The sequence below is a fragment of the Eptatretus burgeri genome, chromosome 13 (genome assembly GCF_056783735.1).
Source record: "Eptatretus burgeri isolate ZD-2024b chromosome 13, Ebu_testis_v1, whole genome shotgun sequence".
Lineage (NCBI taxonomy): Eukaryota > Metazoa > Chordata > Myxini > Myxiniformes > Myxinidae > Eptatretus > Eptatretus burgeri.
Genome location: NC_140973.1, coordinates 9260052 through 9286659, shown reverse-complemented (window position 1 = coordinate 9286659; position 26608 = coordinate 9260052). Strand labels below are relative to the sequence as shown.

General features: G+C 47.6%; 1 protein-coding gene across 1 annotated transcript in view; it reads left to right on the top strand.

Annotated features, from left to right (window-relative positions):
* The window catches only part of LOC147013799 (guanylate cyclase 2G-like), a 75438-nt gene that overhangs the window by 34781 nt on the left and 14049 nt on the right, over positions 1-26608 (top strand). Inside the window, exons 13-16 of the mRNA XM_085851033.1 lie at positions 777-932; positions 2827-2992; positions 3099-3239; positions 11050-11242. Of these exons, the coding sequence (XP_085707159.1) occupies positions 777-932; positions 2827-2992; positions 3099-3239; positions 11050-11242 (656 nt within the window). The remainder of the gene's footprint in view (positions 1-776; positions 933-2826; positions 2993-3098; positions 3240-11049; positions 11243-26608) is intronic.

Here is a 26608-nt window from a genome sequence, read left to right as displayed (position 1 = left end):
ATTAATCTTTCAGATTTTGTTTGTTAATTTGAAGAAACTAGAAACACCTGCTTCCTTTGTGAGCAGCTTTGAGGTGGGGGATGAGGGGGTTGAGGAAGGGTTTGGCGAGGGGGGCTGGGAGGTGGGGCAACTTGCTTGTGTGTCGTGGCTAATAATCCCCTCCATGCATGCAGCAGGGGTCAGTAAACCACTGGCACTGTGGCACGCGTACGGGCGATAAATTTAAGTCATCTTTCCACAGACCCTCACGGGGGAGGGAGAGAGGTTCTGGGTACTACCAACACGTATGCAAAATTTGATTGGCCCAGCCATGTGTTTTTTTATGATTTTCACACACACACACACACACACACACACACACACACACACACACACACACACACACACACACACACACACACACACACAGTCACCAAATGTAAGGCAAACAGATCATTGCCATATTTAATATAGTAGGATTTCCATCCTCTCAACTTGGGCTACATTGAATGCAGGTTGACTTTCAACCTTTTCACCAATTGCAAACTAAATATTTGTCATGAACATTGCAAGGAATATACGATTGAAAAACAGTATTAAATATGTAACATTAGAAATAACCAAAAGTGTTTTTGGAAAAGTTTGTTTCAAGTTGTCTCTGCGATCAAAGCTGGTTGACCAGTTTAATGTAAACCTTCCTTTTTGCATTTTTAAAAGGACCTTCTTTGACTCGATCTCGTGTTAATCGAGACCGCACGATTCCCTTCCCTTTCAAATTCCTGATCCACACACCACAGACCTACTGTGGACCGCCCCAGAACTTCTTCGGCAACAATGTCCACATCCCCTCGGTTCGCAGCAAGGTGACGTGTACAGCTTCGGCTTGCTCCTCCACAATATAATCTGCAATGAAGACGATGAACCTTTCAATAGCTGTGGCATCACACCAGAGGGTAATTGTGTCCTTTTGACGTGACCCTATTTATTGTGTCGCGTGTACGTTGATGCTTTAACCTACTCAGTCACTTTGTTTGGTAAACTGCACAATTTTCCTTTTAAAATTACCTGCTAAACGGTCAACCAGAAAAACCCCTGCTGTGGACATTTAGCAACGATACGGAGTAATTTACCAGAACCGAAGGGGTTAAAAACAGTTGATATTTTCCGTATGGATTCCTTGGCGGAAGGTGAGCGACGAGGGTCCTCACAAACTTCAGTTGCAAAGAAAAACACGAACCAGAGCGAAGTCGATGGTGTGCCACCACAAATTCCCACGCTTCCCAACTAAAGTAAAGTTGAAAGAAGGCAAAAAATGACACCAGAATGACCACCCAGTATCAAATTTTTATTTAAAATTTTGACCCCTGTGGCCACAAGTCCCCACCCCATCCATCAAAGCCCCAAAAATGTTACATACTTTATGTGTCCCCCAATGTTGATTGCATACGTTTAATTAAAAATGTTTAGAAATGTTCCCGTAATTGCATTTTTTTTCAGTATCTGACCCGACCCCACCCCAGGGAGTGGGGCCAAAATTATACTGATCTCGCAACTTCTTGCCACGTGGTGATTAAAACTACCAAGTTTGGTGAATTCCTGCACAATTGTTTAGGAGGAGATAGCTGGAACGGCACTCGGTATAGCGCGTACCTCTGCCAGGCTGAACAGTTTAGGTATTGTTTCCACCGATAGGTTGGATCTGGATCCGGACCTGAACCAAAATCAAATCAGATTGTTCTTGTCATCTTACCAACTCATCCACCAAGTTTTGTCGTAACTCGTCCATAACTTTTTGAGATATCGTGCTATATATCGTTTTTGGCCCGATCTCTCAATGGTGAAGAATCACTTAAAAAATTATTGGATCTTCACCAATATCCAATTGATTCGTCCTTGTCAAACACCCAACCTGTCCAATAAGTTTCGTCCGAATCCGTCCACAACTTTTTGAGATATCCTGTTCACAGACACAGACAGACAGGGGTGAAAATATAACCTCTGTCCACCTTTGGTGTTGGAAGTTAACATAACCGGTGGTGGAGGTAATTAGCTTCTCAGGCCTGAAACTGGGGGGAAAACGAGATATGGCAGGTACATGTGTTGAAGTACATTTTTGGAAGACAAACTTTGACTTGCACACATTGTCTGAAACATATTCATTTCTGAAATTAAGACATCACTGAAGTATTGATGGATGGAATGTTTTACAAAACCCAAATAACCTCCATCATTACCTCCACCACCGAAGATTTTCACCCCTCTGTCTGTCTGTTTGTCTTGTCTGTGAACAGGATATCTCAAAAAGTTATGGACGGATTCAGACGAAACTTGGTGGAGAGGTTAGGTGTGTGCGAAGGACGAATCAAATCGATTTTGATAAAGATACGAATCTGGATCCGGATACAAGTTTTTTTTAAAAAAAATTTAAAATGATTTTTCACCATTGAGAAATGGGACAAAGAACGATATACTACAGGATGGGATGATATTTCAAAAAGTTGTGGACAAGTTATGACAAAACTAGGTGGATGAGTTGGTTAGGTGACAAGAACAAGCCGATTCGATGTTGGTTTAAGTCCGAATCCAGATCCAGCCTATCATTGGGATACAAAATGTAAACTGTTCAGGCTGACGGAGGTGTGCGCTCTACTGAGTGTCGTTCGAGTTTCCCAATGTAATTTCCACTGATTTGATTGCAATTCAGTATATGTTAATAAAATCTCTTCCGACAGCCTTAGACTATTTAAATACAGGTCGTTTATTTTTGATATCATGGTTAAATGGTCATGCGGCATATGCCAGCTGATGGCACTTCCTCCGATATGGTGTTCTTTGTTTTCCTTTTAGCCATTGTGGCGGCTTTAAAAAAAGGCGAATTGGTGAGACCCAAACTCACAAACCAATGTCCTGACTTAATCAAGAACCTTATAGAGTCTTGCTGGAATGAGTCACCATTGGAGAGGCCCAGCTTTAAAAGCATCCGGCTTATTTTGCGGAACACGATCCCACAAGGGTAAGAGATCATGTTTTTGAAATCGCTTCCTTTGCTCAATATCTTAAAAATCGAACGCATTTCATGCTTGGCTATTCGTGCAATGGAATTTGTTTTCTCTTATCAGAAAGTCGAACATTATGGACACCATGATTGACAAACTACAGAGTTATGCCAAACACCTGCAAGACGTGGTGATGGAACGTACACAGCAACTGGAGATAGAGAAGAACCGTGCGGACACTTTGCTCAACAGTCTCCTGCCACGGTAAGTTGTGGGATCAACATCCAGTGTGAGAATTACCCAGGTGATAGTGGAAGGTAATTTAATAATGAAAGCCGAGGAAGGTTATTACATTGATTATACCCCGGACTGCAGTTGCTTCCAGTTTACTTTTTTCAAATCAACACACGACCCTTTTTGGGGTCACAATTTCTTGTGCTCGTATCTCGGGTTCCAAATTTCACATTCTATGTTGATTCGATTGTCTACGAATGTTCTTCAAGTTCTTTCAAAAGAGTACTTGTCCTGCATATTATTTATGGACAAGCTCGATTGGATCGCTCTAAAATAAGTTTGTTTGTTTGTTTGTAATTCGCATAAGAGTGAGTAAAGGGAGTTCTACCCGTCTACCCGCAAAATCTGTCACCAACTGCCAGTGAAGAAGAGTACAAATAATGATGACAAGAGAAGGAAGGAGATTAACCAAACGACTTTTTTTACCTCCACCACCGAAGGTGGACGGAGGTTATGTTTTCACCCCTGTCTGTTTGCGAACAAAATATCTGAAATAATTGTGGACGGGTTCGGAGGAAATTTGGTGGGCAGTTTACGTATGTAACAAGGAATAATTTATTCGATTTTGGTGAAGATCTGAATCTGGATCAGAGAAATTTTTTTTCAGTGATTTTTTTTTCACTATTGAGTGATAGGGCGAAAACGATATATAGCACAGATATCCGAAAAAAGTTATGGATGGATTTGGACGATGAATTGGGTAGGTGACAAGAACAAGCCGATTAAATTTGAGTTCAGGTCCGAATCCAAATCCAGCCTATAAGTGAATTGAGTGGAATACAAAACGTAAACTAATCTGCCTGGTAGAGGTGTGCGCTCCACCGAGTTTCCTTCTAGTTTGTAAGTTGTTCAGGGTGCCAGTGATAACTCACCTACTCTTCGCGTAGGACACAATGGAATCTTGAACATTCACCAACTAATCCCGGGAGATGGGACATCCAGCTAAAAACGTCCAGACATTGATGAATCACTCCCTGCGAGACACCAGGATGACAGTTTGTAGCTGGGCTGAGATTCGAAGCAAGGATAGACAGCTTGGATGCGAGTGTGCGTACTGCTGAAGCCGCTGTCACACCTTGACTATTTAGCCAGCGTATGCCGATTTATGAAAAATTTGGCTAAAACGCTGGCACACGTCGAATACGTTATGGGTACGTTTTGTATACATTAAGAGCACGCTGAAAAACACTGCCATACGTCGTAGTACGCTGGCTTTAAACGTTGTACTTTTGGGTTGTCCTCAAATTTTTGCATGCTTGAAATTTTATGACGTATTCTGGCGTATGACTCACACGTTCCACTACGCTGGCCATAAGTTGTAGGCACGTTATGCGATCGTCGACACACGTTACTTGTAAGTTACTCGTAAGTCGAAACACGTCGAGGTAATGTTTAGCTTCCCTGAAACTTTTTTCTAACCTATGAGTAACGTTTTGTAAGCACGCTACACGAACGTTGTTCACACTTCGCAACACGTTACTTGAAAGTTCCTCATTCGTCGAAACACGTCAAAGTAATGTTTAGGGTACCCGTGACTTATTTATAACCTAGGAGTAACGTGCTTGGGAATTATTTGTAAAGCATGTCCTACACACAAATACGTATGTAGACGTATTTGACGTCTTCAGGACGACCACAGAACTTACTGAACGCGTTTCCAACTTACAGATACCGTATAATGGCGTATTAGCAGCGATTAGGAGAATTGGTATATTAAAAGGGCTTGGCAGGAGGAACCTGTCTTTTTTTAGACTTCGTGGTGAGTACATGTCCATGTCATTCCGAGAGATGGAGGACACGGCAAGGCTGAGATGACAATACCTACCTGTCCTCCAACATCAACATGACCTCATCGAGTTGACACTGCACCAGTTGCGTGCCAATAGAGCCTGGAGAAGAAGACGTGAATGGAGGAGAAGGAACTGGATCAGACCATAGATATGGAGGCGATGCCATTATGGCATATATGACCAGCTCATGGTGGAACTCCGGAACGAGGACCATGCATCCTTCATCAACTTCCTGCGAATGCCCCCAGCGATGTTCGACGAGCTGCTAGCCAGAGTGGGTCCAAGGATAACCAAGCATTATTATTGAATCATTTCCAAGCAGTACACCTTCTACAGGGATCTCCTTGAGCCTGGCATGAGGCTGGCACTGAGCCTGCTGCTGTTGGTGCCAGGACTGCAGTGCTGTGGAAGCCATTTAACTCGTTCAATGAAAACGAGCTGTTAGGGTCCACCAGCGTCCAAAACCAATAGACGAGTGACAGGCATTTATTAAAAGTGAAGTTGCAGCCTATGAATAGAAAACCTCACGTAATCGTCGACGATACACTGCCACGCTATGCATACGTTAGACTATCGTTGGGCATAGGTTGTGGACGCCTAAAACACGCTAATCAATCGTTGGTATAACTTATCTATAAGTTATCGAAGCGTTCTGTGTTCATTACTAGTACATTATGCATTTGTCCAAGTCGTTTTGAATACTTTAAAAACTGAAACAAAAAAATAGTTCATTCATAGAATGAGAAAATAAAAATTAGCCGAGAAGAACATCGAACAACGGTGCAAAGTAGTCTCCTATTCGTGGATGCAACGAGGATCCATTATCACCCACACCCTCCCCGTCACGCTCACCTACTACCAAAACTACTACTACCACTACTACTACTGACATGCTCACCTAATACTACTACGACTGATACTACTGGCATTGACATCTTCTCAACATGGAGTCTGGAACACTGACGGGTTCCTCTTGTAAGCTCATTTGTATATACCAATTCCCCTAAACGCTGCCAAATCGCCATTATACGGTAGATGTAAGTTAGAAACACGTTCAGTACGTTCTGTGGTCGTCCGGAAGACGTCAATCAAATTTGTCTACATACGACAATGTGCGTTTGCGATACGTTACACATAGGTTCAAAGCACGTTACTCATAGGTTAACAAGTGAAATCCTTCAATACAGCGCGTATGGTGAAGCAAATGAGTACACTAATGTTAAAATATGCAATTTATGCTTTTTCAGTTGAAAAACAATTAAAAAGCGTACTTAATATTTGAAATGTAAAAATCTTGTTATTATTGTGATAAGCACATATATATATATATATATATATATATATATATATATATATATATATATATATATATATCTTCTTCTTCTTTCGGCTGCTCCCGTTCGGGGTCGCCACAGCGGATCATCCGTATGATCCGCATAATGATTTGGCACATGTTTTACGCCGGATGCCCTTCCTGACGCAACCCTGGTCGCCTCTTACGACGCAGGGATAATATATATATATATATATATATATATATATATATATATATATATATATATATATATATATATATATATATATATATATATATATATATATACACACGAGTACGTGCCCGTAAAAAAAAATTAAAAAAAAAAAATTAATGAATAAATAAATATTCAAACCGCGAGCAACAAACAACAACCACACAGGCCGTTTCTTCGCTCTCGCTTGCCCGTACGTGCGTGACCCGGAAGTTCGCATATTATTCGCAGTTACGATTATTCGCAATTTATGTTTTAATACCCAATTATTCAATTAGCACCAAAGTATTTTACCTTTTCGCAATGTCGTGGCAAGGAAAAACAAAAAGAGAAGAGAAGAGAGAGAGAAAAAAAAATTTACCTCCTGGTTCAGAGCATACCAGCACTCTGATATTACCGAAATTTATGCACCGTCTAATATGGAAACGATCATAACTTGGGGCATTGTGTTTATCTATAAATGTGCATAAGAAATCGAGAAATTATTAGAATACACGAAGTCATCACTATCCAGAAGTCCGTACGTTGTAACCCGTAATGGGGAACGTGGCTGAGCTTCCCTTCCCCATCGGCCACCCCCACGCAACAACGTGTCTTGTCATTGGTTTGGTAAATAAATGGCCGCAACAACGTGTCTTGTCATTGGTTTGGTAAATAAGTGGCCATAACTTGGGAAGCACTTGTCCGATTAATATCAAACCTTGAAAAGGCACCTCCTCAGGTCCCCAGCAATATACCTGGCAAGTTTCAATTAGATCGGACCAGTGGTTGTCGAGAACCAGCGGTCACAGACACACACACACACACACACACACACACACACACACACACACACACACACACACACACACACAGACACACACACAGAGATTGCTGGAATTATAGATAGAAGAGAAGGAATGAAATCGTTTGATACAGCGTAGCAGGAGGCCGCAAAAGAATGATAGCATAAGAAGAACTTGGCTTTCAGCATTCGGCGATCGGCGTGAAATGCGGTGGTGGGCGGAAATGACGTCTTTTGGCGCGAAATGCCATGGTGGGCGGAAATGATGTCTTTCGTTCGTTCGTACATGAGAGCGGCGCGTTTCTTCGTTTTTTTCCTTCAAGCAATAAATTAAATGGTTTTCACATATATAACACATTAGTTTCACAAATTTCCATTGAAATATTGGGGTATTTCCATCAATTGTCGCCATTTCCGTCGAGGTTACGCACTGCATCTACCGGACAGCCGTTATTGGCTGTCTTGAGGCACGTGGGGAGGGGGGGGGGGGGACACCGGAGACGTGGGAGACGTGGTAGATGCCGGCGGGGACATTTCAAACTCGGTGCAATTGTATACAGCGCACGCGCTGTAAAAATTAAGTTTCGGTTATGCTAAACATTACCTCGATGTGTTTCGACTTTTATGAGTAACTTACAAGAAACGTGTGTCAACGATCGCGGAGCGTGCCGAGAACTTATGCCAGCGTATGCGGAACTTGTGAGCCATACGTCGAGTACGTCGTAAAATTTTCAGCATGCTTGAAATTTCACGACGTACTAGACGTACCACAGAATATGACAGCGTACTTCATTGTTTTTCAGCGTGCTCCTAACGTATACACAACTTACCCATACTGTATTTGACATGTGCCAGCGTTTTAGACACATTTTTCATAGGTCGGCATACGCTGGCTAAATCGTCAAGGTGTGACTGCGATGTTGACACTTCTAATTTTCAGGCGGTTATGATTTAAATCGGCATGCGGCAGGTTTTTAACAGAGAACGCCACGAGTTCGTCGGTGATATGTGAAGCGCGCTATGCCTAAGTTAAACTATCGTTGGGCATAGGTTGTGAACGCTGACAACAGGCTAAGCATTCGTTGGTATAAGTTATCCATAAGACAACGAAACGTTCTGTGCCCGTTACTAATATGTTATGCATACGACCAACACGTTATGAATACGACCAAAACTTTAAAAAAAAAACCCTCAAAACTTCAGCGTATGCCAACGTTTTACATACATTTTTCTACGTTGCCATTGCTGGCTAAAACGTCAAGGTGTGACAGCGCCTTTAGCAATGCTGCCAGCTGCGATACGTCTTCCATATTGTGAATTTGCACGGACCTCCATTCATGGGTTGATATATGCCACAACTACCCATGTTACTCTGTGGTCTTAAAGCTGTGAGAAAGAATTTGTGACATCACAATGCTCCACTGGATTGCTGGGACACTTGGTGAAAAGGATGTAAAGTAAATAATGTGATATAGTATGTCTCAGTTTTTGAAAATGTATTTGTTTCCCTGTTTTCATCCCCTTTCTTCAACAATTACAGAGTTCATAGAATACCTTACACCGCTCAGTATTGAAGTATATAATTTACTTGAAATAGAAAAGTCGAGTTATCGACTTCTACTCACCGTTAAAGGTTGATGCCTTTGTCCAATCTGAGCGGTGTTTCATAAGCTATTAAGCTTGAGTGCGTGTGAATACAGTTACGAGTTCAACAAGAAGTACGAAAAATGATGATGGCGTATAACCAGTTAGCCAATTTGGTGTCTTGTCCACAAAGTATTACGATTCACTCGATGACGTGGGTCCAGTGTGACCACTCCTTGGCTTTTTTCACAAGATCTTGGCTATTCGTTGTTCATCTTGGCGTCTTGGTTTTCTATAGGTTTTCTTGACGTATAGGTTTTCTATTATCATCACCTTTCCAAAACATTGTGAATTCTTGGCTTTTTTCATTGGCTCACCTTGGCATTTATGAAAATGAGTGGTCACACTGCGTGGGTGTCATAAATGTCCAGTGCCCGTGGGAATAAGCTGCTCCCCAAAAGGAGTATGATGATAGAAGTCCCGCAGTTAAAAGGGGCTGAAAACTCACCGGAGATAGCGAGGCGCAACACGGCGTGTGGTACGAAGCTCCATCTGTCAAGAGAGGAAATGCATCGCTGAAGATAGTGCTGCGAACGTGGTTTAACTTCAGTGAACTCCAGCAAACTCCCATGAACTCCAGCGAACTTTTGTTTAACTCCAGTGAAACTCAAGTCCGTATCATTTCCACGAGGGTGTAAAATGGTGAGCTGCCAGATGTAAAAGCCCCTCTTCATTTCCTCGTCCCACAAGGGAGAGGTCCTCGAGACTCGTAGTCGTGTCGGGCAAAATGATTGGTTAGAAACCAGATTAAAAAAAAAAAACAAAACCATGGTTGGACAAGGAAATGGAATAAAATTCACGTTGCAAAAGTACTCTCCAATTTTAAAGGTCGTATTAAAAAAATTCCAGAAGTTTAGTGCCGTTCATGTTTTCTTATACACCACCTTATTCAACATGTTGAAGGGCAGGGTTTTGAAAGTGGCAAAAAGGCAATTTGTGTTCTTCCATGTTCAATTATATAATTCAATTGAAATAAAATAAAGATTTAAAAGAATGTAGAAAAAAAAAATTCTGAAGTTTACCGCCGTTGGTGTGGCATCTTTTACACCACCTGAATTAACATGTTACATTAGTTATTCGTGTCTGTTGTTTGTGTCCTTTATGACATCCTTAAAAACAGTAAGTTTCCTGTTTGGAATGATTTTCAATTTTGCTTGACTGTCAGACAGGCAGAGTAAAAATATTATCTCACGCCTCTGCACACGTGTGATCGGGACGAATTCTGAGCCTAATTACTGATAAACTACAGATTCCTTTTCCGATTTGTGGTCAAAATATAACATACAATTGCAATCAAGTTGTTTCTCGATCATGAAATGACATTTGTGGATGGTCGGACAAATAGACAGACAGACAGAAGTGAACCATTGCTTATAACCTTGCTTTTCACTTTATGTGCATGGGGTAATGGTCGAAGGTCATCGAGGAGCTTATTACTTGTCGTTTTTTTTTGTTTGTTTTTTTGCCAATTATGTTAATTTGATCCATTATTTTGTTTGTTTGTATTTCTGTCTGCTTGCCTGCATCCCAAACGGCTAAGCCGATCATTCTGAAACTTTCGGAGATTGTTGGTACCGTCCCTGCGACGGTTGACGCGAGGCCCCATCATACCCCTTTTGGGGAATATCATCCAATCCTGTAGTATATCGTTTTTGGCCCCATCTCTCAATGGTGAAGTATCATGATATTTCAAAAAGTTGTAGATGGGTTATGACAAAACTAGGTGGATGAGTTGGTTAGGTGACAAGAACAGGCCGATTTGATTTTGTTTCAGATCCAGCCCATCAGTGGGATACAAAACGTGAACTGTTCAGCCTGCCGGAGGTATGCGCTCTACCGAGTGCCGTACTACTTTGTGCTATTTTGCCAAACGTCGCTCTATGAATGATTTTTTTCATTTGTATTTTACATTTATTACAAGGACGTTGGTGAATAGATGGGAATATTAAACAGGCCAACTTGTAATCCACAGAGCCACGTTTTCTTTTCAGACACCTTATGACAAATGAACCACATTTTATATCATGTTCCAGGATAGTGTGTGAGCAGCTGAAATCGGGGGAAACAGTGGACCCAGAGTTCTTCGAAGAGGTTACCATTTCGTTCTGTGACATCGTGGGTTTCACCAAGCTCTGCTCAGATTGTACTCCGATGCAGGTCGTACATCTTCTCAACAAGCTCTATGGACTCTTTGATGAGATCACCAGCCTCTACGATGTGTATAAGGTGAACAACAAGCTGTGGTATGGATTAAACCAAAATATAACATGATGTTCCTTCGGAGAATGCTGAGAGATGCAATATTGGTTGTGCACACATCTCAATGTGCCATTTTGTATACAAAGGAATGTTCATTAGATCACAAGCAGTATCATTGACTCCCTATGTCTCTCTGAGAAAGTCTCATCATGTTTGAAAGGTGTCCCTCTACTGATAAAAGTAAAATCCTATCATCAATGCTTACATGAACGACTTGCAGTCCAACTTGAGTCTGGAGGAATGTCATCACACATTCACATTCATTACCCAGCATTCTGAGACTTACATATCATATGCATTTGCACATTCATACATAGTACAGCACAAGACCCATCTCTTCTTGTTACGTGTGCAAATATGGTGGACATTTGCACTTCTTTTGTACACATTTGCTTACATAGTAAATAGATGTCCCATAAAATGGAATAAATAGATGATGCCATCTTATGTGGCCAGCACAAGCTGTCGATGTGGAGCAATGATTAGATTTTACATGGTTTGAGGCCATCTATGCATTGTACTAGCAGGGGATACCTGGTGCTGCTATGTTGGTTTCCTTGTGCTTGCTGCCAGCGGCAGCACTGCCTGATCCCATATCCCAATATACACTTTATAGTGGCCTCAAAACGGACGGCAAGGTAACTGTGTGGTAGCTTACAACCTTGGCCAGATGCTGAAGTACCTCCACCCAAAATTTGGGGCATCTAGATTCTCAGGTTCAGCAGTGAATGAATAACGCACAAACACACAGACACACAAATGCACAAACAAACACACAGACACACAAATGCACAAACAAACACACAAACACACAAATGCACAAACACTTGAAAGTATTTCTATAGATACACAAACACAGTGCATGTTTGATATTGTTGCGGTCACCAGTCTGTTCCGGTTGCCCGGTTTGAATCCGGCAAGTCATGTCAAAATGACCGCAGATGCCAGGTGAGTCGACAATCCCGGATCGGATCCCGGCCTTTGATCTCCGCTCCCATATCAGTTGGAACCGCTGAGCTACTCAAGCTCTGCACCGCCAAGCGACCACATGACCGATCAAATCAGGCTGAACAAACCTTAATAACATGGTGCAATCATCTCCAACACCAGATGAAGCCACCATGACGAACATAATCCACCCAAGAGACCAAGTCAGGTTTATGTATCTTGAAAGCACATGGGGGAGGGTAATTTACAAGGAAGCAATGCAATAATCACAATAAAGACCTCTAAACTCACGACCCAATCTGAGCTCACGATTCAGAGAGCCATCAGTAGGTTCCTTAATTATTTAACCTTAAAAGCCTTCATTCACGCGACAAGACAGAATAGACGGGTCAATATACTGCCTGACCCCCAAAAAATTGCAAATTTTTGTTTTATGCTTATTTCTAGTAGTTTATGATGTGGAAGACAACATATTAAAAGTTGGACAATTTTGATGCATGGGAAAGTCCCTCAGTGACGTCAGAAAACAAGATGGCTGCCGGCAGATAAAACGTCAAAAAAATTGACTGATAATCATCAGACCACTAACAATTTATAGTTAATTTTGCACCAATATTTGTACTATGATCGTTGCTGGTAGTTTATGCAGTGCTAATCCTGAGACCATTCGCAATTTAAAGTAAATATTTGCACAAATATATGTTCTTTGATTGTTTCTGCCAATCTATGACATGGAAAGCAACATATAAAAAATTGGACAATTTTGACACATGTGGAAGTACCATATGCCTTCTAGTCTTAGATTCCAGTTTCATTGTCCTCCTCCTCCTCCTCCTCCTCTGTCTCTGGTTCAACACTCATATTGTCACAGTTGCTGTCCTGGCAATGTCCACATGCACTGGTGCATTCTAATCCATGCTTCCTACATGAACACCTTAGTGTTTTGCACCCCCCTGAACATTTGCAGTGAATCATCTGAAGTAGTATGTCTGGAGCAGGGCTTTTGTTTGTCATCACTGGAACAAGTTTTCCTCCTTCTACCTTCCATCCCCACTCCGTTGGCTCCATTCCACAACAAAGGCCCATCCATTCCATTACCTGGTAATTGGTCCGCAGAGAATGAAACTTGCAGGCAGCGGATGTCGGGGGCAGTCTTTCAGGAGTGACAAATGCCTTAGCCCTTGCAACCTTTTTGCAGAGAATGTTGTATCTGATCGATGCCAATGAGTCGTTCTGATTTGCTTTAAACAATGCCACCATTGCTCTGCAGCGTGCAGTTTCAATAACATCCTGACTCTGCTGTGGTTTACAGAACACCTTTGAACTGTCTATCAGTTCCTTTTCTTTCTTGATGATTCTTTGAAACCCTGACTTCTTTCCAATCCCAAAGACACGAGACGTTGCGTCACAGCCAGTTAATGCATGAAGGAACAATATATCTCTGCAGGCTGCATTTCCAAGTATCTGCTGAAGGACTTTGATATTGTAGACATTTGATTTTGCCTTGTCAGAACGAAAATAGAGTTCAATGCAGTTTGTCTCCACCATATAGAAGAGCAGGAGGAGAAGGAGATCTGTATCTTCTCCAATGAGGGTTGTAGATCAGGAAGCCGCTTTTGCAATCTCAACATCAGCATCTCCCTCTGCTTGGATCACCTCAAGCCTTCCTTGCGTAACACCTCAATAATCAACAGTATTGTTGTGGTTACCAGATTCGCAAACCACCATTCAGGTCCCTTAGGTGAGGTATCTCGGTAAGTGCATGTGTAGTTAGGCCCAAACCCGTTGTCTAGTGGGAATACATGTCATTTATACGTGCTGCGACTCTTCAGGATAGCCGTTTTTCTTTTACTATCTTTATTTTGGACCAACCGCCATGATCACAACCACAACATCAACCACCGACCACAACCACCGCTTCACCACAACCGCCACGACCTTTACCGTCACAACTCGCCACCATCGCATCACCGTCATCTCGCGCCACTCATGGGCACCGATGCTGGACTCGTGTAGGGCGCACGTTGAACAGCGTGTACAAAACCACGGATTTTCTGCTTCAAAAACGGATCGAAAACGACACACGCCCACTTTTTGCCGTCCAATCGGTGAACGAGGGGCGAATTGGCCCCGCCCCCAGGGCGATCGATATATGCAAATTTGTGGATCAAAAAGCCTTCACGCCCACTTTTTATCGGGCCAATGGGGAGCGAGGTGAAAGGTCAAAGGCGAAGTTACGGGGGGATAAAAGGACGGTGTTCGTCAGTCAGAGAGAGTTGCAAGAGAGTCGCGGGGGGAGAGTCCAAAAGAAGAGTCAGCAGAACGAGAACGGGGAGTCAGCAGAACGAAGTCGGAGAGTCGGTCGGAGAGTCAAGAAGAGGAGAGTCGCAAACAAGAACGAGGTCGGAGAGTCAAGAAGAGGATAGTCGGAAGCAGAGGGTCAAGACTTCGCGGGCGGTGGAGCTGCTCGTCGTGTGCGTTGGAGTCGGAACGGAGGGGACGGAGCTGTGGAAAGGCGGCGACACCAGACGAGGGGGTGCTCGCGTCGTGCAGGAAGCTGCACCCGAGGGAGGCCGACAGCGCGACCTGGCCGAGGTGGAGACGCTCGTCGCATATAATAAAGATCCTCTATACCCCGAGCATCAGCAACCCCCTCCTGTTTCCCCCCGCGCTGAGATAGTGCGACCAAGGGGGCCCCGTTCCCACCCCCTGCCAGGCACTGTCCACGAGGCCCGCGGGTTGCGGGGCCATCGCCGCTCCGCGTCTCATCACCAGACGGGTAGGCCCGACCCGGTCTCGGCCCCAGGCCTACCTCATTCTTGGGGGATTTCTTTTCCTTGGTTTTGGGTATGTGTTGTCGGCGCCGTCTGTGAAGTAGAATTGTATAAGTGTTGCCGTGTGCTCGGTAGTCGGTATTAGCTCTGCACTGTGTTCTCACTTTTATATTGCTTTTTGTGTAAATGGAATTGTGTTTTCTTTTTTTTGTGTGCATTTGGTGGAATTGTATTTGTGTGCTTTCCGTTCGTCGCGAATAAATGTGCTTTATTGTTGAACTGTTCTCCCGCTTCGCTTCGTCTTTTCCTCCATTGAACCCTCATCTTGCTTCACGTAAAGGGTTGGTAGTGGGCTGAATACGCCCGATAATTAATCGAACCGTCGAGGTCGACGATAACACCGCTCGGTTATTCTGATAGTACGGAACGGGTCGCTTAAGTGGCCCGTGTCCGAAGTCGACCTGCGGCGAGGTGCGATCGCCCGGTCTACCCTCCGCGTGGGTACTTAGGTAGTTCGAATTTGGCGAGCAACCCTATCCCACGCGGGGGCTGATTGGCTCGATCGCGGTGAGACCGAAAGGTCCACCCGTGACTGGTTCCCGGCGTTAGTCCGAGAGGGTCACGACTGGATTGTCCGTCCGGTGGGCGACGTGCCGCGATTCGAGTTACGTGGCCGTCGCACGCCGGCGGGCGCGAAATCCGCAACAGTATCAATGCCTGCTTGTTTGACTCATTCGACAGAAAGTCCTCCTTTTTCCCAACAAATTTTGTTGACTCCGTAATGTTAACCTTGGTGGCATTCTTGTTTCTATTCCGACGTTGATGAGAACAGTCCTTTGTGCTTGGCCCAGCCTCATAACCATAAAACACAACAGTAGCTTTGCCATAGTGTCTGACTGTAAATGAGGCATATTCATCTGCAATGGAACTGTAGGTGAATCCCTCTGTCCACTTTAAGCGGTGAATAAGTGATCCCCCGTCAAGAACATAGTGATCTGTTCCTGGAACTGTCTGGTTGACAGCATTGTCAGATTTGGTTGTAGCATAATTCCTTATTGCCTCCGCCAACTGTGGTTTATCTGGCTGGCGCATGATGTTTTTGCCTCAAAAAGAGACATTGGGTATGGGCAGAGTTCATATTTCATCACTTCACCTATCTGGAGATCTCCCGTCTGTGACACGACTAAGAACCTCTGGAATAGTAACGCTGGATCTATTGTGTGGTCCTCAGCAACTTTGACTGCCCTGCTGGATGCAAGCGTCTTGACTTTAGAACTCCTTTTGTGTGAATAGGAGTAAGCTGGGTGATCATCCATCTTCTTGACAATGTCACTACCTACTTTGAATAGGTCATGAACATTGACATCCTCATTTGCAGTAACCCCTGTGATGATATTGCGCAATGACTTGTCATCAGAAAATGGTGTGAAGCTGTCCAGTTTTTCGGCAACTTTGCCACGATCAGCTTCATCTCGACTCACCCTGGATGTTGTCAACTCCTTATGTTGTTCACTTGTTGAGTAGCTACTCGAGGTCAGTTCTTGCATAGCAAGGTTGTAGGAGGACGATATGGTTGAAGACAGAGTCCAAACTGCTCTCTGGTGCTCTGACATCCCACTTCCTCGAGTCAGCCCCCCTCGGCTTTTCAGTGAGCGCATTAATGTCTGTTCTATCACAAGATCAGAGCCTAGGCCAGCCCAGTATTGGTCACTGCGCCGGATTACATGATAACCAGATTGGAACTTCTGATGAACCTCAGGGTTGTCATCCTCTAACGCAAGCATCTTCTCGAGATAGAGTCGAGCTGACTTCAGGTAATTGGGATGGCCAGCAGCTGCAAATATCGGCAAGCAAGCTGATATGGCTTGGAGATGCATCTCCCAGGACCCCGTCCGATCAGCTGCCACAAGTGCCTTTGCAATTCCCAACATACTGTTGTGGTTACCAGATTCGCAAACCACCATTCAGGTCCCTTAGGTGAGGTATCTCGGTAAGTGCATGTGTAGTTAGGCCCAAACCCGTTGTCTAGTGGGAATACATGTCATTTATACGTGCTGCGACTCTTCAGGATAGCCGTTTTTCTTTTACTATCTTTATTTTGGACCAATCGCCACCATCACAACCACAACAACAACCACCAACCACAACGCCGCTTCACCACAACCGCCATGACCTTTACCGTCGCAACTCGCCACCATCGCATCACCGTCATCTCGCGCCACTCATGGGCACCGATGCTGGACTCGTGTAGGGCGCACGTCGAACAGCGTGTACAAAATCACGGATTTTCTGCTTCAAAAACGGATCCAAAACGACACACGCCCACTTTTTGCCGTCCAATCGGTGAGCGAGGGGCGAATTGGCCCCGCCCCCAGGGCGATCGATATATGCAAATTTGTGGATCAAAAAGCCTTCACGCCCACTTTTTCTCGGGCCAATGGGGAGCGAGTTGAAAGGTCAAAGGGAGGGGGTCAAAGGCGAAGTTACGGGGGGATAAAAGGACGGTGTTCGTCAGTCAAAGGAGTCGTAAAAGTCGGAACGAGAGAGTCAGTAAGGAAAGAGTCAGCAGAACGGAGGCGAAGGAGTCGGAACGAGGCGAAGGAGTCGGAACAGAGAGTCAAGACTTCGCGGGCGGTGGAGCTGCTCGTCGTGTGCGTTGAAGTCGGAACGGAGGGGACGAACTGTGGAGAGGCGGCGACACCGGACGAGGGGGTGCTCGCGTCGTGCAAGGAGCTGCGCGCCCGAGGGAGGCCGGCAGCGCGACCTGGCCGAGGTGGAGACGCTCGTCGCACATAATAAAGATCCTCTATACCCCGAGCATCAGCAACCCCCTCCTGTTTCCCCCCGCGCTGAGATAGTGCGACCAAGGGGGCTCCGTTCCCACCCCCCTGCCAGGCACTGTCCACGAGGCCCGCGGGTTGCGGGGCCATCGCCGCTCCGCGTCTCATCACCAGACGGGTAGGCCCGACCTGGTCTCGGCCCCAGGCCTACCTCATTCTTGAGGGTATTCTTTCCTTGGTTTTGGGTATGTGTTGTCGGCGCCGTCTGTGAAGTAGAATTGTATAAGTGTTGCCGTGTGCTCGGTAGTCGGTATTAGCTCTGCACTGTGTTTTCACTTTTATGTTTGCTTTTTGTGTAAATGGAAGTGTGTTTTCTTTTTTTTGTGTGCATTTGGTGGAATTGTATTTGTGTGCTTCCCGTGTGCCGCGAATAAATGTGCTTTATTGTTGAACTGTTTCCCGCTTCGCTTCGTCTTTTCCTCCATTGAATCCCCATCTAGCTTCACGTAAAGGGTTGGTAGTGGGCTGAATACGCCCGATAATTAATCGAACCGTCGAGGTCGACGATAACACCGCTCGGTTATTCTGATAGTACGGAACGGGTCGCTTAAGTGGCCCGTGTCCGAAGTCGACCTGCGGCGAGGTGCGATCGCCCGGTCTACCCTCCGCGTGGGTACTTAGGTAGTTCGAATTTGGCGAGCAACCCTATCCCACGCGGGGGCTGATTGGCTCGATCGCGGTGAGACCGAAAGGTCCACCCGTGACTGGTTCCCGGCGTTAGTCCGAGAGGGTCACGACTGGATTGTCCGTCCGGTGGGCGACGTGCCGCGATTCGAGTTACGTGGCCGTCGCACGCCGGCGGGCGCGAAATCCGCAACACTGGTGTCAGGTCGTGCGATACAAATTCATCGCCCTCCTTGCGGCACTGGTATCGGAGAACAGGAAAACGGGCTGTCCTGTCTCCAATTAAATTTACGGGAATCGGTCCAGGGGTGAGAGAAGCGACCCCTGATTCCCTCCAAATTACGAGCGAGCAAATTAACCCTTCACGAGAAGCAAGATGGCGTCTCAAGGCGAGCGGGAGCCGGGGGTATTAGAAATGTATATGTGTAATAATGTAGAGTCCATGGTCCAGGATGGAATCCCCGAGCAGGAAATGTTGATTGTGCAGGAACACGGACTCGCCCAACTGAACCCAGGGCCCGAGGTGGGTGCGGCGGCGGCCACGGTGTATGACACCTCCCCCCCCCCTCTCCACCAAGACCCTTCCCCAACCCCTGCCGAAATGGCTCACTCAAGCGCACCCGACATGGCCCAGCTATTCACCATGCTGGCACAAATGAATGCGGAAATGAAAGGCATGAACGAAAAGATGGATGCGAATATGAATGAAGTGAAAACGACGATGGATGCGAATACACAGCAAATGAAAAACGAAATGAAAGGCAATACACAACAAATAAACGAAAAGATGGATACAAAAATAAACGGAATGGAAGCAAACATGAAGGAAGAAATGAAAGAGCTACGGGGTGAGACGCAGAACATGGGCCGAAGCCTGCAGGCGGGCATGAAGGCCGTGACCAGGGAGATAGGAATGGCGACTCCACGTGTGGGAGCAAACGAGCTGGAAGGGGGTACAACGGCTGACAGGCCCGCGGTGGAGGCGGGTGAAAAAATAATTCGTGGAACGTGTTGGGCGAGGGTCGTGACGATGACCGAAAGGGAAAAATTAAATGGGGAGACCAAAACGTGTGAGACGAGACACGAGGTGACGACAACAGAAATAATAGTTGAGACAAGGGAGGTAAAGGGTGAAGAGTTGGCAGAGACACGGGAGACAGAAAAAATAGAGGGAAGACTACACGATGAAGACGGGGTAAGTGACGCGCACGCACACACGGAGGTAGTGGAGGACAATGGGGGTGAGCTCGCGGAGCGTGTTGGGACCCGGTGCGAGCACCTGGATGGCCTTCTCCAGGAACGAGGGGAGGGAGTATGCCCCCTTGAGGCGAGTCACGACCAGGTGAGTTCGGTCGTGCTTTGCGAGGTTGAGGGGACGAGTGCTGTGGACAGGTGCACGGAGAGCTTGGGGGGTATAGAGGCCCCGGAGACCCTTGTGGGGACACGAATCCCCAGTGTGGTTGTCCCTGTGTGTGTGGTGCAAGGTGTGAGTGCGGCACCGTGTGTGGAAGCGACCCCGCGTGTGAGTGGTGTGGTGGCGATGGTGCCAGAGTGCGTGCTTCCCAGCACGCCGTGTGTGGATGAGGCACCGTGTGTGAGTGAGGCACGGTGTGTGGATGAGGCACCGCGGTTGAGTGCCCCCGCGTGTATGAGTGAGGGACGTTGTGTGGAAGAGACCGCGTGTGTGAGTGTCGCCGTGTGTATGAGTGAGGTACCGCGGGTGAGTGCCCCCGCGTGTATGAGTGAGGCACGGTGTGTGGATGAGGCACAGCGGTTGAGTGCCCTCGCGTGTGTGGGCGAGGCACCGCGGGTGAGTGCCCCCGCGCGAGTGAATGGAGCACCACGTGTGAGTAGTATGGTTTGTGTGAGTAGTGAGGCACGCGTGAGTGAACGGCCGTGTGCAAGGTCGCTGTGTGCCAGGGAGACCGTGTGTGTGAGAGAGCGGTATGAGAGGGAGATGTCGGTTGGCATGCGGGAGCACGCAGCCGCGTCTCCCCGTGTGAATGTGATGGAGTGGACTGTGTGCGTCGTGACACGCAGGTGTGCGTGTGTGGAATGGCGACGGAGACGGCGACAGAGGAGAGAAAGCCGGGTAGCGGCTGTAGTTGTTTCGCGGACCGTGCCGGGTTCACCCAGCAGTGAGCACGCGGTTCGTGCTGTGCAACGCACGAGACCGCCACGTGCTCGCTTGCGAGAGTGAAGTCCCGGTCCGGAAACGCACGCGGTGGATTTGCCGATCCCGCGGACGGACAAAGTTAGGCAGGTAAACGGATTTGGACCGGACGGGTTCTCCACGCGATCGTGCGTGTTAAGCTCCAACGGGCAAAGCACATGTGTTCGCGTGGGGAACCCCTCGAGACGTGTGGCTTGTGTTTTTTTTTTATATGCGCACGGTGACGTCATGGCTGCACGTGGGGTTGGAATCCGGCAGGAGGGGTATCTCTGCCGGATGGTCCCGTCCAAGGAGGGACGAGGAACACGTGCAGCTGCATGACGTCACGGGCAGTTGTAAAGTGCGCGAGCTCTGAGTTGCTGCGCAGGTGCTGCGCATGGAAAAAAAAAAGGGAGCAAGCCTCACTTTCGGGTGTACAGGATTCCTGGGCAAGGGGTGAAAGACCCCCTTACCTGGGCACAGGATGGAAACTAGTTAGGGGGAAGGGTTAGCTTAGTTAGACCGACTTCATGGGGCAGGGGTAAGTCCTCATGGAGTCCGTGGAATGGATTAGTTAGAGGGATTGTAGCCAGATTTAGGTGGGGAAATTGATTAAAGAGATTAGGAGACAGAGACAGACTTTGGATGTGTAGTGGGGACGTAGCTTAGCTACGTAGTGTTAAAAGGAACGTGCTACTAGTGTAAGGGATGACGTGGGAGCACGAGTTAGTTAGGGGAGGTAGTTAGAAGGATGGCAGAGTTCAGCGGTGTGTGTGTTGAAGAGTTGGTGAGTGAAGTGGAAGCATGTGCTTGGTGAGTGAGTGAGGCCAGCGGGTCTGTGTGAATGGAGCGAATGGGGAATGCATGGTGCGATGAGTGATTGGGGGGAGGAGTGACTCCCGCCCAAGGGACCCCGGGGTCAGAGTAAAGTGAGTTAGCTGGGTTAGTCAAATTGAAAAATGGAGGTCGTTTTGTTGTTGGTGGGAAAGTAGGCTCGAGACCCATTTGGAGGGGTGCAGGAGCCCTGTTGACGGGCTTGGGAGCGTGGCTGCGAAAGGTGAGTATCGCTGAGTGGGTACCCCGGGCACCAGGCTAGTCGGCCGCGGTAGGCCATGGGCCCATGGGGGGCCGGGATAGAGTAGTGGGCACGGGTGCGCCTGCTTGGTGCGGGGGCCCGGGCAGCCATTAGCCGCGTCGGCAGTGCAGTGGGCACGGGTGACCCTCGGAAAGGGGCCCGGGAGGCCGGCCTGCCACGTGTGCGTTTCAGGGGAGGTGCCATGGGGGCACTCCCGGTGTTAGGGAGCTGGTAGGCTCGGAGGCAGTGTAGTGCCCGGGGTGCCATAGCGGGAGATTCGGCAGAGGGTCGTGCCTGCCAAAGGGAGCCACGTGTCCCAGCCAGGAGACCGTGTGAGGGCACGGAGAGAAAATTGGGGGGCGAGGCCCGAAATTGTAAGGACACCAACACAGGCGACGGGAATCTGGGTTGTTAGAACCAATAGTTTAAGCGAGAGGCGCTTGTTGAAAGCCCCGGGGTAGTTTAACAGTTAAATGGTTAGGGTAGATTAGGAGATGTACCCCTCCGCACCATCCATCCCCTCGCTGTCGTTGTGGGCCGCTGGACCCACTTGGTGTTAAGATCGCCGAACTCTGGGGAGGCCATTCTGAGGCTTCGTTGGGCCTCGGCACAGGACGTTAGCTCTCCCTTATTCCCCTCCGGGAAGGGAACGTAGGGGTTGGGAGTAGGCTAGGTGACAGGATAGGTTAGCCGAACAAAGACGATAAAGGGGGTTAGGGGACGATTTATAGAGGGGAAGTAAACATAAAAATAAAAAAAATAAGTTGGGGCTAAATTGGAGTTTGACAAATTAAGGGAGTGGGTATGTACAGTGACAGGCAAAGGCGATAGGTTGGGAGGGAGACAGGTAGGTAGGTCCGAGCCCGCCTTCCGAGTGGCCAGCACCACCGCACTCCCTCCACCAACCTCCACTGAACGGCAAAGGCTGGCCACTTCATCGGCTGGCCGTGTTTTACTTCAAGGCGGAGGCCGCCCAACTTCATCGGCAGCTGTGTGCTACAAGGCCTGTGCCGGCCAGTTCATCTGCTGGCTGTTTTTCTTCGAGGCCTGTGCCGGCCTGGTTCTGCGGGCTGAGTTTGCCTGCAGCGGCCTTCTTCTGCGGGCTGTGTTTGCCTGCTGCCTTTGCCATGCCATGCCCACTGCCCACGTTCACCAGCCCCGTTCAATTTTTGCTTTGCCCCCCCCTGTTCATTTCCATGTGCGCCAGGATCCGCAAGGCAACAGTTTGCAAGCTGCGAGAACTGCCCTGTTGGCAGCTACAACACGGGCCTGCAGTGGCGGCCCGTGCACCGTGTTTGTGTTCATCCATCCATTCGTTGTGCTCATTGCGTGTGCCACTTGAGCTGGCACGGAGACTGCGTTTGTGCAGCCCAAGCACCGTTGTGGTTCACTGAGTTCAGTTCAAAAGGGAAGGCCTTGGACTGCGTGTGAGCAGCCAGCCACGTTCCCTGTCACCTGCATTGTTTGAGTCAGAGACTGCATGTGGGCAGCCTGGCTCCCTGCTAACTGCTTTCTTTTGCAGAGTTCAATGATCCTGGGCCATGGTTTAGTGTAAGATTTGTAAGTTAAGGTTAAGATGTACTGTACATATGAGTGCGCCCCCGGCATGTATGTCTTAGCGCCGGCAATTTTATTTAAGTCGTCCGTGTGAGTGAGTTTGTTTAGGTAGTTACGCAGCCCTCAGGTTATTTATTTTGGGGACACGAATACCATGAATGTCGCACTCAGGGATCCGTAGGTAAAGTGTACTAGGGGAAAACTACACATGATGGCACACGAAAATTTGACGACTCGGGACGAGTCTGTAAAAAGGGAAGGGGGTAGTGTTGTGGTTACCAGATTCGCAAACCACCATTCAGGTCCCTTAGGTGAGGTATCTCGGTAAGTGCATGTGTAGTTAGGCCCAAACCCGTTGTCTAGTGGGAATACATGTCATTTATACGTGCTGCGACTCTTCAGGATAGCCGTTTTTCTTTTACTATCTTTATTTTGGACCAATCGCCACCATCACAACCACAACAACAACCACCAACCACAACGCCGCTTCACCACAACCGCCATGACCTTTACCGTCGCAACTCGCCACCATCGCATCACCGTCATCTCGCGCCACTCATGGGCACCGATGCTGGACTCGTGTAGGGCGCACGTTGAACAGCGTATACAAAATCACGGATTTTCTGCTTCAAAAACGGATCCAAAACGACACACGCCCACTTTTTGCCGTCCAATCGGTGAGCGAGGGGCGAATTGGCCCCGCCCCCAGGGCGATCGATATATGCAAATTTGTGGATCAAAAAGCCTTCACGCCCACTTTTTCTCGGGCCAATGGGGAGCGAGTTGAAAGGTCAAAGGGAGGGGGTCAAAGGCGAAGTTACGGGGGGATAAAAGGACGGTGTTCGTCAGTCAAAGGAGTCGTAAAAGTCGGAACGAGAGAGTCAGTAAGGAAAGAGTCAGCAGAACGGAGGCGAAGGAGTCGGAACGAGGCGAAGGAGTCGGAACAGAGAGTCAAGACTTCGCGGGCGGTGGAGCTGCTCGTCGTGTGCGTTGAAGTCGGAACGGAGGGGACGAACTGTGGAGAGGCGGCGACACCGGACGAGGGGGTGCTCGCGTCGTGCAAGGAGCTGCGCGCCCGAGGGAGGCCGGCAGCGCGACCTGGCCGAGGTGGAGACGCTCGTCGCACATAATAAAGATCCTCTATACCCCGAGCATCAGCAACCCCCTCCTGTTTCCCCCCGCGCTGAGATAGTGCGACCAAGGGGGCCCGTTCCCACCCCCTGCCAGGCACTGTCCACGAGGCCCGCGGGTTGCGGGGCCATCGCCGCTCCGCGTCTCATCACCAGACGGGTAGGCCCGACCTGGTCTCGGCCCCAGGCCTACCTCATTCTTGAGGGTATTTCTTTTCCTTGGTTTTGGGTATGTGTTGTCGGCGCCGTCTGTGAAGTAGAATTGTATAAGTGTTGCCGTGTGCTCGGTAGTCGGTATTAGCTCTGCACTGTGTTTTCACTTTTATGTTTGCTTTTTGTGTAAATGGAAGTGTGTTTTCTTTTTTTTGTGTGCATTTGGTGGAATTGTATTTGTGTGCTTCCCGTGTGCCGCGAATAAATGTGCTTTATTGTTGAACTGTTTCCCGCTTCGCTTCGTCTTTTCCTCCATTGAACCCCCATCTTGCTTCACGTAAAGGGTTGGTAGTGGGCTGAATACGCCCGATAATTAATCGAACCGTCGAGGTCGACGATAACACCGCTCGGTTATTCTGATAGTACGGAACGGGTCGCTTAAGTGGCCCGTGTCCGAAGTCGACCTGCGGCGAGGTGCGATCGCCCGGTCTACCCTCCGCGTGGGTACTTAGGTAGTTCGAATTTGGCGAGCAACCCTATCCCACGCGGGGGCTGATTGGCTCGATCGCGGTGAGACCGAAAGGTCCACCCGTGACTGGTTCCCGGCGTTAGTCCGAGAGGGTCACGACTGGATTGTCCGTCCGGTGGGCGACGTGCCGCGATTCGAGTTACGTGGCCGTCGCACGCCGGCGGGCGCGAAGACCACAACAATACGCTGGTAGTTGATCCAAAGTGCACTGGTTTTCGAGTCCTTTGCAAGTTTATTCTTTTCCTGATTCAATCTATTGTCATTGAAATGAATGCACTCTGATTGCAACACAGACTCTATACCAGCAAGAACACTGGTACCAGCTAGAATTCTGATGTCAACACCCCTTTCGGCACTTGCACGGTTGATGCCTTCTGCTCCTTTCTCACGAACTAATACTGTTTCCTCACAGTCCAATCCCCTTTGGCATAAAGGGCAGGTCTCTTTACCATATAAAGAGTTCATTTTCTATCTCTGAAAATACAAAAATGAGATATTTTAGAAGCATGCAGTCAATTTACATTGGCCATATACATTGAATGCCATCAGAGCATTCTCTGCCCCTGAAACCGAGATATTTATGTAAGATATATATTAGGAGGAAACATACTATGGAATAATCTGCATAGTAGTTCGTTTTCGACGTAGTGAATCGTGCATGGTTTTGTGACATTTTTATCATGTCAAACATTTTTACTTTCCCATGGTCCATTTCTGTCCAACTTTTGATATGTTCCCAAGTAAGTCTTAAAATATAAGGAAATGCAATAAAACAAAAATTTGCAATTTTTTGGGGGTACGGCTGTTCTGGTTGTATATTGACCCGTCTAGAAATCGCAAGGTAAGAAGACGTGCAGGTAAACCCGGTGAGTCGCCTCATGGAGGGGAACATCACGTGCAGGTATGTAGAACGTCCCATGCTCGGCGATGAGAGGAAGTGAGTGACCTGGTGGAGTGTGTACGGGGTCGGCTGGGAGGGGCATGGTTTCCCTTTGGGAACTGGTGAATGCAACCTCTGATGTCGCGTTCCCAGGATTCTCTGCTTCGACGTTGAGCCCCCACCTTTGATAAGGTCAGTCGCCGATGTCATTGATAATGGTGTATACCCCTTCCCTATCATTCAGCATTGGTCTTAATGTCAGGTCAGGCCAAATTAGATCTGTGACTTGCTACAGGTACCATGTAAACCTGTACTAACCTGTTTCATGGTCGGTGACTAAACCGTCTCCCCCACCAGATTTCTTGGTGAGGAGGGTGTATGGATACGGACACCCAGCAGGATTAAAAACAAAAACTGTCAAATGGTGGAGGAGCTCCTTGTGAGCCAACGGCCATCCATATCTAGTCCCCATCTGTATCTGCGGACGTCCTCCTGCAGTTGGGTGACTTTTTTTTTCAGAGGTTGGTGGCAGGATTGGCAGTCCGGCCACTGAAAAAGACTTCCTTGCACAAAATCCACAAACGCAAAGAAAACTGAAAACCCACTCCGTGGGAGTACCTCCTGTGCTGCTGCCCTAACAGCTCACCAGATAACGGGGTTGGGGCAAAGCC